General features: G+C 29.7%; 1 protein-coding gene across 1 annotated transcript in view; it reads left to right on the top strand.

Moving 5' to 3' along the window:
• The window catches only part of LOC123296632 (DNA-binding protein D-ETS-3), a 137,409-nt gene that overhangs the window by 84,030 nt on the left and 39,819 nt on the right, over positions 1 to 13,560 (top strand). Inside the window, exon 5 of the mRNA XM_044878187.1 lies at positions 9,574 to 9,645. Coding sequence (XP_044734122.1) covers positions 9,574 to 9,645 — 72 coding nt within the window. The remainder of the gene's footprint in view (positions 1 to 9,573; positions 9,646 to 13,560) is intronic.

Below are 13,560 nucleotides of genomic sequence, written 5' to 3'. Positions count from 1 at the left end.
GAGCAATAGAAAAAATCCCATTGTGGAAACCATTTTTGATATTACACACAGGCGCGGATTCAAGGGGGTCACAAGGGGGTCATACGTTTTTCACGAAATATCTCAACATTTTATCAATTTGTCAGCCATTTCATCAAATTGGCAGTCAATTCTCGCACAATTTAAAACATTTTTTCTTTTGTAGTATATTTCATGAAGTACAATCAAACAGGAGACTGGCATAGGAAAACAAGAATTTTCTCGTATTTCAAGAGCTTTACAACTTTATCTTGTCTATTTTATCCTTATTGTGCCTCTACCAGTATTGTTTCATTCATATTAATGTCCCATTTTACTTGTGTGTATCTTTATCATTAGATCAATGATAAATTTTCCTTATTCATTCAATTCAACATTCATTTTGATTGGGTCATCTTTGATATTCAAGACTTAAGTGTTCGCTGGTTTTCAAACGCCTGCTTCTGTTTTTTTTTTCAAAAAATTTGATTGAGTTCCAATGTTTAGAAAAAATGTTCAAACAGAATACAAATAAGATAAAATCAAAAATCCTTTTAACACAAAAAATAAATAAACAAATAAATTGTAAATCAGAAAAGAAAAAAAATACTACATTTATTGGATTTCAATCAATCGAAAATCATTCGAAAACCTTTTTTCTCTAAATAAGAAAAACACACATCGAAATCGGGTTTAGTTTACTAATATTTGAACATACACAGAAAAATATATAAAAACATCAAACGATATATACATACGCAATAAAAATAACGTAACAGGTTCAAATTGTGACAATAGGATTTTGGGGGATAACCAAACAAGGTTACACATGTTATGTGTATGTTGTGAGTGCGACAATGAGCCGCCTTTGAAGTGACGATAAGCACCCTCATATTCCTTTTGTTATATGTCCTGCAATGTACAATGTAGAAGTTAATAATACGACCTCGTCTGTATGAAATCATAAACCATAACTAACGTAGTAACCCAATCTTCAATTCATCATTCTTTAAATGCTTTCAAACATCAGCAAATATTTAAAAGGACAACACATAATATAATGTATACGAGAGTATAATAGGCTTATTTGTGTGATATGAATCGAAAATATCATATTTTCTGTGTTGTTTTTCGATATGCATGGAACGTTCAAATTTTTTTTTCTTTTTTCGTTGTAATTATTCCATGACTGGAATATATTACTTAAGTGAAAATATAATTTCACAATCATTTGTACAGGGCAAAAAATACAGCTTCGTTTAGGTATCATAGAATCAAATCAAGCTATAGTCATTCAAATTTCAAAGCAGGATTTCATTGCTATTTTTAGTATGGTTTCAGATCTTTTAATATTTAGTACCCACAGCATTTTTTCCCAGTTCCTTAATTTTATTGATATTTGATTTTCTTTCTTAACTTTTTTTAATTTCCCTAATTTTATTTGATCTAAAACACAGAAATTGTTACGTTTCTTTACAAAATCAGTCCATGATTTGAACTCATTTCCTACTTGTAACGCTTATATCTAACGTTTCCTACTGATAGGCTTCATGATAGAACTTATTCAGAAAACGTGACAGTGCCGATATTTTCCAACCAAATTTTCTTATATGTAAAACACACGAAAATCTGGAATTCTTGATTCTTGATTCTGGTGAGTAGTCCTCAAAGAAGTACCCAAATAGGGCACCCTTTTCAACCATTATCTTACACTCTAAATATTGATATCACAGTTCGTAAAATAGAAACCAAATTTTTTATATGTTAGACACACGAAAATCTCGAAAAATATTATTGATTCTAGTGAATAGTTCTCGAAAAAGTAACCAAATAGTATACCAAGTATACCATGAAATTTTCAATAACTTAATAATCTTTCAGATTTATATAATTTCTCACCAGACACGCCCCCATACTGAAAAAAAATTAATAGAAAAAACAATTTTTGTTTAAAACTGTTTTTTTGTTTTGTTTTTTTTATCAATTTGTTAAAAATCTATATATTTTAGAAATTGTTAATAAATGGTGGAAAAGCAGATAAATGATATAGTATATCATGTCTTACTAGGTAATGTACATTTATAAGCACTTCCACCATCATTTTTGTTAAATTATAAAAGTGATTTGTTTGAAATATTTGTAGTGAATTACGATTCTTTTTCGTCCAAATTTAATAAATTATTAACAGATAGCGACTTGGTGGAAATTTACGTTTAGGTTATAAGTAATATAGTAAAAAAACAATTAAACTCGAGATCCTATGAAATTATATTTTAGGTGTTGAAACCTTTTTTTTCTACGATTTAGGATGAAAAATGACCTCCTAGCGAAAAATATTTAACAGGAAAGTTCTAGATTTTTGAAGTGAAAACTTCTTTCAGTGTATTCGACGCTTAATAGGATGGGAAAAAAGTACTGAAATTGTGTGACTGCCACAGAGTATCATCCGAAAGAAATTAGTCCGCCCGGTGGATCAGTGGTATCACTGGTAGACTGCCATTCAAAAAAATAGAACAATTTCAATATTTTGAAAAGATGAAACAAGGCTTGTAATGGAATGCATTTCAATTAACATTTTTATCGACAGCCGTATTGCGTCTTGAGTCAGATATCTTTATGTAACGCTCTTTTAGCGTTTTACGTCTACCTTTAACTCCCATACCCAAGCAGATATAGCAAATCTATTTATAAATATTACATTAATTGTATTGTCTAGAGCACATCCATATATTTCATAATAAATATTATATTGACGAAGATTACTTGTCAATGGTCGTGTGTGTGTGTGTGTGCGTCTATCTGTATGTCTGTTTGTCCGTCTGTTATGTGTCGTGTTGTCATCATAATATAAACTACTATAGCAGCTAATATTACAGTGTAATCATTCAAGCATGTACACAGATTACATATAACATAAACATTATATATACTCATAACTATATACAACGAATGGAGTTATATAGTATAGAGTAGACGATGTGATTGTTCACATCGAAAACATTTAAACAAGAACAATATCCACATCACACACAACACATACAAACAACGACATAAAAAATATGGGAGAAAAAAATATATTGTCAAAGCTCTGATATTTGTGCAAGCAAATTTAGAAATCAATTTCACTATGTAATGGCTAAAATATATGAACTTTAGAAGCCCTTGGGATAGGTTAGTTATGTTTAAAAATTTAAATCCAGATATACTAGGGAATGGCACGTAGAAAAAATCCATAAACCCTCGATAGGCTCCTGAGTCGATGTGGATCATTTTCTCTCATAGTTTACACATATGACAGAGCATCCACTTTCTAGATCGAAGAGAATGGGAAAAGTAAAAATTGAGAAAAATTTTTGATCCTTACCAAATGAGGCCCCTAATGATCGCACAAACGTTACATACTGCCGGCATGGCATGTCCCTCCTTATCCCTCATCCCAAACTCCTGAAAAGGGGTAATATGTTTTGATTGATATTTGTCGAGAAGAGAAGGTCTACTAGCATTACGTCTACTAGCATTAACAGAGTCTACTAGCATTACGTAACATTTATGCGATCGTTAGGGAACTTTTTTGGTAAGGAGCAGAAACTTTTCCCAATTTTTACTCATTTAATTTCTCCCTTCTCCTCTATATCTAAAATGAACACTCGGTCATATGTCCTATGAGAGAAAATTCTCTACATCGACTCAAGAGTTTATTTACCACGCAGCAGAAAGTTAGGGTTCATGGATTTTTTTTTACGTGCCATATCCTAAAAAAAGGAGTTTCCACGTAAATCTGTTCATTAAGATGATTAGCATCGCTTGTGTACGGTTCCTTTTCGGTATTCATTCAATGTCTGTTTTTACCGTCTCTATCAGTTCATTAATCAAAATATCAGAGTAGCTAACAGAAAATCAACATAAGCTTTCATCTCTTCTTCCTCATTATATTCCCTACTGAAGGAAAGTTTACTAGGGTTATTCATGTGACTTGGTAGATTTGATTTAGAAGTTACTTAGTCATACTCCTACCAATTCTTAGGCACAAAACTTGAACAATTAAACATCCGTCTCCTCACGTTTTTTTTTCACTAATCTCGCTAAAGTGTTTTAGTAATTTAATCAGACGCTAAGTATAAATCTTCGAATTGTCTTGTGCTGCATACAGCTTTGCTAGTCTGCCGACCACTATGTTCCCTTTAACATTACAATGGCAAAAAGCCCAGCGTAGCAGAATCTTGGGGTCACATATCTCGGCCAACTCTCCAGGACAACGCATCCCTGTATGTAATTTTGTCATATTGATATACTTTTCATTCTTGCCTGTTCAAGAATTATAACGAAGGTCTGTTACTATCGTTTAATTACTTATCAATTTGTCTATATTTCTTGTTGTTTATAAAGATAAATCGTAATAATATCAGTCTTCGAATCAAAGAAGGTGAATCGAGCCTAAATTTTACGTAATGTAATGTAATTATTAATATGAATCGAAAACAAGCAAAACTGGCCTTAATTGTCTGTTCCCACCAGGTAAAATAATTGTAGAAAATTAAAACAAATTAAAATTCAAATATGGTAGACTATTATTTAAAGCTCTATAGACGTAGAATGCTTGATCAAATTTCATTAATTTCCATCTATAAAACTGCTAATACCTCCTGTTGAAGCTGTTACATAATTCACCATCGATTGTCATTCCAGGATGGCTGTCATTCTTTATATGCTTGCTGGATGTATGACAGACATTTACAGTCCGATAAATAGACAGACGGACAGTATTAATACCTATTATATGTATTTATTTGTATGAATATAAAATTTATATCTTCTATTATACAACATACAAAAAAATACGGTTACTTTATTATCACTTGCAAATATCTATGCATTTCAATATAGTAGCAATATTGTGAAAAGATTTATAGTTCTATAGGATGTTTATAAAAAGATTACTTCGAAAGTTCGAAAAGAGTAAATCTGAGTCTGTTAACGCAAATTACAATAAGATCACATTCCTAGTTATTTCATATGAGAGTCATTGAAATATATTTGTTTATAAATGAAACTATGTAAATATGTCAAAATTGCATTTTGTTTTGATTACGTCGAAGGTTTGAATTACTTCGAAAGGAGTACAACGGTGGCTTATTCAAACTACGACAAGATCGCATTCCTTGTTATTTCAAATTAAATAAACATTCCTTGATTTCTACAAATGATTTGATTTCTATCTTGGTAGAATTAGACAGGATATGCTCGATGGAGGACGGGTTTTGGTTCAGTTCGCGCACGTACCCAGTCTTAGCTTGTTCCCGTTTCTTGATTCAAATGTTGTAGAAAACGTGAATACGTTTGTGTGAGCAAGAAAATTCGGATTCACCGGATCAAAATACGTCGATATACACTCCTTGTTCGGTAGGACTTGTAAATGGATATAAAACCTACTCAGCGCCTACACTATGAACAAATAAGTAATATGGCGGTGATTGGGTACCGTGAGAGAGAGTGAGAGAATGTCCCCATCTTACTCCTACCTGCTTAAGAGCATGCCTTCTCTAGTTCTAACATGATTTCTAATGATTTCTATAGAATCAAAATTACATTTTGGTTTTTCTAAAGCCCGTTGTACACTTAGTCTACTTGCCCAGTTCATATAAACCTTAAAATTGGTTATTAAGACCTTTCAATTAATTTGACAATAATAGTTAAATAAAGATAAAATACTCTGTATCATGGTGTACTTCATATTTCATATTGAAAATAATAAATCGATTGGAAGTTCGTTATTCAATTATTATAAATCATTTTTTTACGTTTTATTTTTATGAAAACAAAGATAAATTATACAATATACATACCAGGTGATTGAAATCTACTGGTAATAAATTTACAAAATATTTAGCATGAAAAATTCTTTGAAACTTAAACTAAAAAATTTTTGCTTAAACAATTAAATTAACAACAATTTTTACCCTAAAAATTAAATACAAAATCGCCCTTGAATCTATCAATAGTCGATGAATAAATATACAAAAAAAAATAATTGAACTGATTATTTGCAAAATAAAAAAAACCTCCCCCAAACTAAACTTACTGTATCAATATTTTGAACAAGGCTTTATAATATTTTTTTTTTTCAACAGAAACCATGATGTATAAATGTTTATTAAAAGTATTTTTATCTAACAGCAGTGCCGTATTATTATACAAGAATTTGAGTGACAGCTTCATATGTTTTAATAAAATAATATTATTATTAAATATTTTAATATTGTTGAATTTAATTTAAAAAAAAAAAAAAAAAACTTTTTTTTATTCATATCCTAAAATGTGCATCATGTTCGTTCAATGATTCACGCAATGCGTATGTTCGTTCAATTGTAACGCATCATGATTATTTAGTTATAATATGTTTATATAATCGGAAAAAGGGTATATTACAATTTTCTTGTATCGAATATAACAATCGTTTTTAATTAAATTTTGTTGGTTGATAACTTTTTAATATAGTTATGGAGCTTTTTACAAAATACAATACAATTGTAAATATTTAATCCATTTTGAGAAGAAAGCATTAGAATTCCTCAATAAGGTACTTTCGGTAGTGAAAAATAAATTACGAAATTTGAAAAAAGTTAAAATTTATGTAAAAATATACTTAAATATCCCGATATCGAGTCATAAAAGCACATTTTTCTTTTATATTATTAAAATTAAAAATCGTAATTTTTAAACTGCATATCACGTGACCTAAAACGCGGGCAAGCCCTGATGTGATATCATCTCGGTATGAACCATAGACATCAGTTAGCTCAGTGTAGACAGCTGGGTATAATATATCCATAGAAAATAAATATGTATTTATATTTCTTATAATTAATTGTCTATGAATATATCTGTCAAACTTATCGGTGTTATTTCGTATAATGATACCGATATTACGTCACCAAATTTAATTCCCGCGTTTTTGACAGTTTAAAAAAGGTTTTAAATTTAATTTAAAAAGACACATATGGCAAATTTTTAGTTATTTTTCTACTTTTTTCCTATCGATTTGACAGAGCAGACAATAGCCATAGCTCAGATATAAGTCGGAATTAGTATATTTCCCGTGGGACATGCATGCATTCCTTTACACAGTCATTAGATCAATACACGATACCTTGGTTTGAATTAAAACAGTGCAAATAATATAAGCATAAAATTATAGTAATAATCGAAATTTTTCAGTTGAAATAAGTGGTGACTTTATATCGCTACCAATAACTTATTAAACAATGAGAAAGAAAAAATGTTTTGCGCATTTTCGAAACAATTTAAAATTTAAAGAAAATAAACATACCAATAATTTCTCTTTATTCTATACAAATCGAGTCTTAGTTTAAACAATAAATAAAATACAAAAATACAAAAACGCAAAACACAGAGAAAAAAGATAAATATATAAGCATTCATTCTTGGTTGCTGTTAAAAAGGCAGCACAGAGGAAAGCTTTCACAGTCGACAAGAGAAAAGTATATCGTGTGTATTGACGTGGAACAGTGACAAGGGAATCCTTTCCGTCGGAGTACTACTGTTTGATGATATGTATTTCTTTTTAAATACAAGAAGGCTCATCAGAAATCATATACGTTCTTACTTTTTCACTGGAAAGGTGTAACTAAATTTCCAAAGATATTTTAACTTTTATATTATATTTTGATTTGGGGTCCAATTTTAACAGTTTATTTGTAAAGAATAATTTAGAAGGCTATGTATAGCTTTGTAGTTACCAATAAGAAAATAACGAAAGTTTCATAGTTTGAGTTTCAGAGGGGGACATCATGTTCAGAAATCAGATTTGACCTAGTTCTTCATTCTTCTTTAATAGTCAATTGGATCATAAACGGTAAGAGTTGTTATTCTATCTCTATAGAATAACACTTTAAATTAAAAAATTGATTCTCATAAAAAACTAACAATTTTTTTAAAAACATTTTTCGAAAACCGTTTGCTTTCGGAGCAAATGCGACTTAAAAATTTGTCATAATAGCATTTAATCGCAAGAAAATACGCTCAAGATTTATCGATAATTGTAGGTCAAAGTCATGGACACAGGCAAATGTCCTCTATTGTTCTCAGCAACTTTTGGCTAAAGCATTTTTCCGTAGTAAACGAATGTTTTGTTTTGAATAAATGCAATAATGGCATATTTTTAGGACGTAGCTTTCCTCCGAAAGCTAATGATTTTCGAAAAAATGGCTTAATTGAAAAATGTTACTTTCTTATGAGGATCAACTTCCTAATTTAAAGTGTTTTTCTATCTCTTACCGTTTAGAATCTAAATTGGCTATTAAAGAAACACGAAAACTAGGTCCCATCTGATGTCAGAACGTGATGTCCCCCATTAAACTCTGCAACTTTTGTTTAAGTTATTTTTTGATTGTTAACTACAAAACGAGATATTTAGATGGATAGATGAAAATGGCCCACCCTGTATTTGCTTTGAAATCGACAAAAGCAAAATCTCTTGTAGAGGAACTCGTATCGAGTAGCTACAGTGGCTTATTTTTGCCCCATTTGACAATTTTCATAATACCAGGAGAATGTACCTACTTTACTGTTTTTCTCGTCACCGAAAACGTGTGACATTCTGTATATTGTTACTTGTGCTTCGTAACTGAAATCTTCAACTTCATTTTTATTCTTTTACAAATGTTCACTTACATCGTTTTTTTTCAAAAAAGAAAAGGAAAAAAGAATCATATATATAAATTTCTATTGTTTTATTTAGAGCGGAAATGGATTTTTATATTTTTCAAAATGACTTCTCTTTTGCTTGATACGTCTGTCTATAATAATTTTTTTCCTATTTTTTTTTTCTTTAATATAATGGTTAATTAAATTTTTTCTTTTTATATGAATGTTTAGAGGGGAAAATTGGTTTTACCTTCCGTGAATAATAGACAATTAATCGATGAAATGAAAACTTTTTGCTATGCATGCTTTGTTAAGACACACAAAATGCTTTATGGTTGACAAAACGACTTTATCAAAATGTTTTCATCTGGTTTTTCAAGACATTACTTATGGTTAAAGAAAAATTCGTTTTATGGTTTAATCACGTTGTTCTTTATTGAATAAGCCTTTTACTTTCCCGTACTAGCACGAACGAAAATTCTAAAAAAAATATAATTAAAGCCGCAGCGAAGACGGAACTGAAGGCAATCCAGAAAAGTGACTACAACCAGTGTTTCGAAGATTGGAAAATCCGTTGGCATAAGTGAATTGCATCGGGAGGGAATTACTTTGAAGGGGATAAAATTGATTTGGAAGAATAAATAAAGAATTTTCAAAATAAATACAATGTCACCTTATTTTTTGGGCACAGTAAAGAACTAATCTAAACAGTTAATCCGAATAGAGCCTCTAATAAGTCAATTTACGAATCGTTCGAACTTGTTGAAAAAGGCTAAGATTTTCTATCCTTAGGTTATAATCAAACTAACAGGGCAACGAATGAATAAGCATTAACATTTTTCGTAGCCTAAAACATAGCAAGTAAATTTATTTCTTATTATTATTAATTTTGCTTTTTTTTTCTATTTTTAGGCTATGGAACCAACACATTCTCAGGGATGTCAAAAGCATCCTTGGATCCACACAGTCATTTACGACAACCTGGTAAGTCTATATTAAAGTTTCTTATACACTTTTCTCATATAAAAATTTTCTTCACCCAATATTTACACAAACTATTTCAATCTAGTATAGAGAGTCGAAATGAAGTGTACATCCTTTGATTGATTAAATTTTCGGATATATAATATTGACCAAACAAAATGAATTTCTAAAAACTAAGCTCTTCTCAAGAAACGATTTTGCGTTGAATTGAGCTCCAAGATTTTACAACTCTAATTTTTACCTTTTTGACCATGTACAACCGTGATTGTGAAGGTTAGATTCTGTTAATGTTAGATTCCTTAAGACTAATGATGGTTTGCAAGGTTCTTGATTTATATTTTGAACCCTTTTCAATATCGTACAAGGACCTTTAGTGTTTGCTTTCCATTTCTGCACTAGGCCATAGCTTATGTGACATTAAATTGTACCTTTACCAAGGTTGAACTGCAATTATTGCTGAGCAGTAATTGCCATTTAATGCATTTAATGCAAAACTAATATCGGGTAATTATCTTTGGCTTTCTTTAAGGAAGTACAAGTACCAAGGCAATTTTTAAAAAAAAACTTGATTTTTTTTATATGTATTTGAACTAAGTCAAAATCAATTTTAAATATTTTAGGGGGGTTAGGGTTAAATAAATAAACATCTTCAAAAGTAGGCATATTTAACATTGGTTTTAGGTTTACACGATAGATGAATGATGTGTTTTCATACATTTCTCCAAAACTAGTAGATGGAAATTTAAGAAAAGAAACTTAAAGTAAAAACCTTAATAAATTATTAAAAACAGAAAACAAAAACCGTTGTGGCCAACTAATTAAGGATGTATGAGCACGGTAGTGAAGGACACAAATTTTAAAAATTTTAAAAATTTTATACTAATTTTAAAATTTATCATCAAAGTTGAAAATAATGTACAAATAATTTCAACTCTAAATCTAAAATCGCCTTGTTGCTCGTACTACCTTCATATCGGATGGAACAACAATATCTATCGCTTGCTTGATTAATAAAAATTTTTTTAAAGTTACGACTTGCAAAATAAGTAGGAAACTAATTTTTTCTAAGCTTATATTTTTATTCGGTTACCACTAGATAAAATATTTTTCTAATACGAGAGAATGTTTACTAAATGAGTAAATTTGATGACCCTTGGGCACAATCAGTGATGTAGACAATGTGATAAAGTCAAGCCATGGACTTCTACACTTATTCCTTGTATACACTCCTTGTCTGCCCATCGCATTGTTTGCAAATAAAAGAAAAAGTAAATATACGTTCATTTCCGTAAATATTTTCATTTAGCTATATAAAAATTTCTCACTTGTTCGTTTCCATTTCAATTGTCATCTCAAAACACTGAACACACTTAAGTTTACTTAAATTAACTTTTACCGAAAATTTTCTTCAAGTATTTTTCTTATAAATTATTTTTACTTGTATCCAAAAGTACCCTTAGTTAGTGAAAAAGGGTTGGATTGTTTTGATATAGTACTTGTAATTATTTGAAACTAATTAAACATGAAGAATTTTTGTAATATGTTCACTAATTTCGTTAAAGTACTGCGATCACGTTACATATACATACCTATACAGAGTGGACCATTTTAATCAATTATGGCTAATTGCTCATTTTGTACTTAACCAATCAAAAAATAACTTAATAAAAGTTTGATGGAGGATATCATGTTCTGACATCATATTGAACCTAGTTTTCCGGGTTGCTAGAATAGTCAATTTAAAAAAACAAACATTTTTTATTCAATTTTTCGAAAATCGTTAGGTTTCGGACGAAATGCGACAAAAATATTTTTGCATTTATTCGAAACGAAACATGCTAGCTATAGAAAAATGCTTAAGTCAAGGACAATAGAGAACATTTGCCTGTGTCCATAGCTTTAACTAAAATTATCGATTTTCTTTCGATTAAATGCAATAATGACATAGTTTTAAGTCCAATTTTCTCTGAAAGATAACGATTTTCGAAAAATTCTTTTGAAATAAAAAGTTTTGTTATGAAAATCAACTTCCTAACTTAACGTGTTATTCTATCTCTTACCTTTTAGGATCTAAAGTAACTGTTACTGCGACTCAGAGAACTAGGTCCAATCTTATGCCAGAACAGAAGTTCCCCATCAAACTTTGCAATATTTGTTTCAGTTATTTTTTGATTGGTTAATTACAAAGCGGACAATTAGGCATAATATTTTAAAATTGTCCAGCCTGTATAAGAGTCACCTCGGTTTAGTGTTTATGAAATTTCAAGGTAAAAATTTTGATATTGACACAATAAAATTCTTCGATTTTAACGTTTTTTTTTTTGATGAAAGAAGTGCCTTATCAGACCATTCTATATTTTATTCTAATCTAAAAAAATCGTTACATAAAAATTGTATAAAAATAGATGGAAAAAAAACCGTTAAATGTGACGACTTATAACTTTATTATCATTGGACATATCACCTCCATGACTACGATAGTAAACTTATTAACCAACCAGATAGTGGGTGGTTTAGTTGGGTGGATGGTGGATGGAATATTTATGTATACCTTTATTATAAACGTGTGTTATATAAAAAAAAATACGTAAAGAAAATCAAGGGAAAAGTGTATTTGTGAGTTTATTTGTATCGGTCACGCAAATACACTTGGGGGCGGCTGACTGTCTATGTTATCCAATTGTACAATCAGAGGTCATGGGTTTTCTGCTTTTTTTTTAAATCAGCTGATTCTATTTTTCTTGAAAAATTGTGATTTTATTTCATTCGTTTGAATTTTATTTAATAGTTTTTCTTGATAGAATGGCTCGTGGCTCGAATAGTTCAAAAATAATTCAAAAAAAACTGTGATTAGATTTTGTTTGAATATAATAATAGACCTTGACCTATATTTAAACAGGGTGTTTAAGTTTGGAAAGCTGCATTTAAAGATTCGAACGAGAGTGACTAACTTTCTCACTTCTGTCTCAAAATTGAAAAAAATTGAGGAACATATCGCGAATTTAATCAGTTTACATTTTTCATTTGAGTATAATTTTATCAGCTCTACTAAACTCTATGGCAAAAACTTCAAGCAATGCAAAAAAAAGTATTCAAGGAACCATTCTTCTGCGATTTAAAAATTTCTAGCAATCAACTAAGTAAATAGATGCCACACAAAAGGCTCACAAAAGATATTTACATTAGGTTTATGAATAACATCAAGTAAGATTAAGCGCTTAAAAATGGAATAATCGAATCAGAAGTTAAAAAATGAAGTGCCGGAGTTTGTCCCAAGCTTACAAGCTTTAATTATGGTGTACTTAATTCCAAAAGCATAGGGTAAGATGAAGTACCTAAAGTCAAATGTACTTTGAATTATCTGTAATTGCTGGGTAGATATTGATATTTACTGGACAATGTTTCTATAGAAATAAAAGTATTTTATGAGAATGCAGGTAGGCTTATGACTGTTAATCAATGTGGTTTTATTTACAGATAAACTAAAAATAAAATTATCTTTGTTTAAATAAGGAATTTTAAACGTTCATATTTTGCGTTCTTCTAAAGATCTTCAAAAACCAGCCTCACGTTAGTGCCCGTGCAGTGAGAATTCTTCACCTGAAGTAATAAAAAAAAAATTTTGTAAACAAGCCTATTGTGCTACTTTTGACTGTTTATTTATACAAGCTATCTATTTGCATGTTGTCAGATTACGGAATTATCAGAGGCCTTTTAAACATATTCAATTACTTTTTCAATGTTAAATTACTTTCTCTTTTGTGACTATTTTGTCACCATAAAGATAAATTCGAAAGGAAAAAATTCCCATTAAATAGTAATTATTTCATAAAAATAAAAGAATAATTTTTTTTATAAGATTTTCTTTTTTCAATAAAAGAAAAGACTAAAATAAAAAAAAAATCAAATGAAATA

The sequence above is a fragment of the Chrysoperla carnea genome, chromosome 3 (genome assembly GCF_905475395.1).
Source record: "Chrysoperla carnea chromosome 3, inChrCarn1.1, whole genome shotgun sequence".
NCBI lineage: Eukaryota > Metazoa > Arthropoda > Insecta > Neuroptera > Chrysopidae > Chrysoperla > Chrysoperla carnea.
Note: the sequence above shows the minus strand (reverse complement) of the source record. Positions and strands in the feature narration are given on the sequence as shown.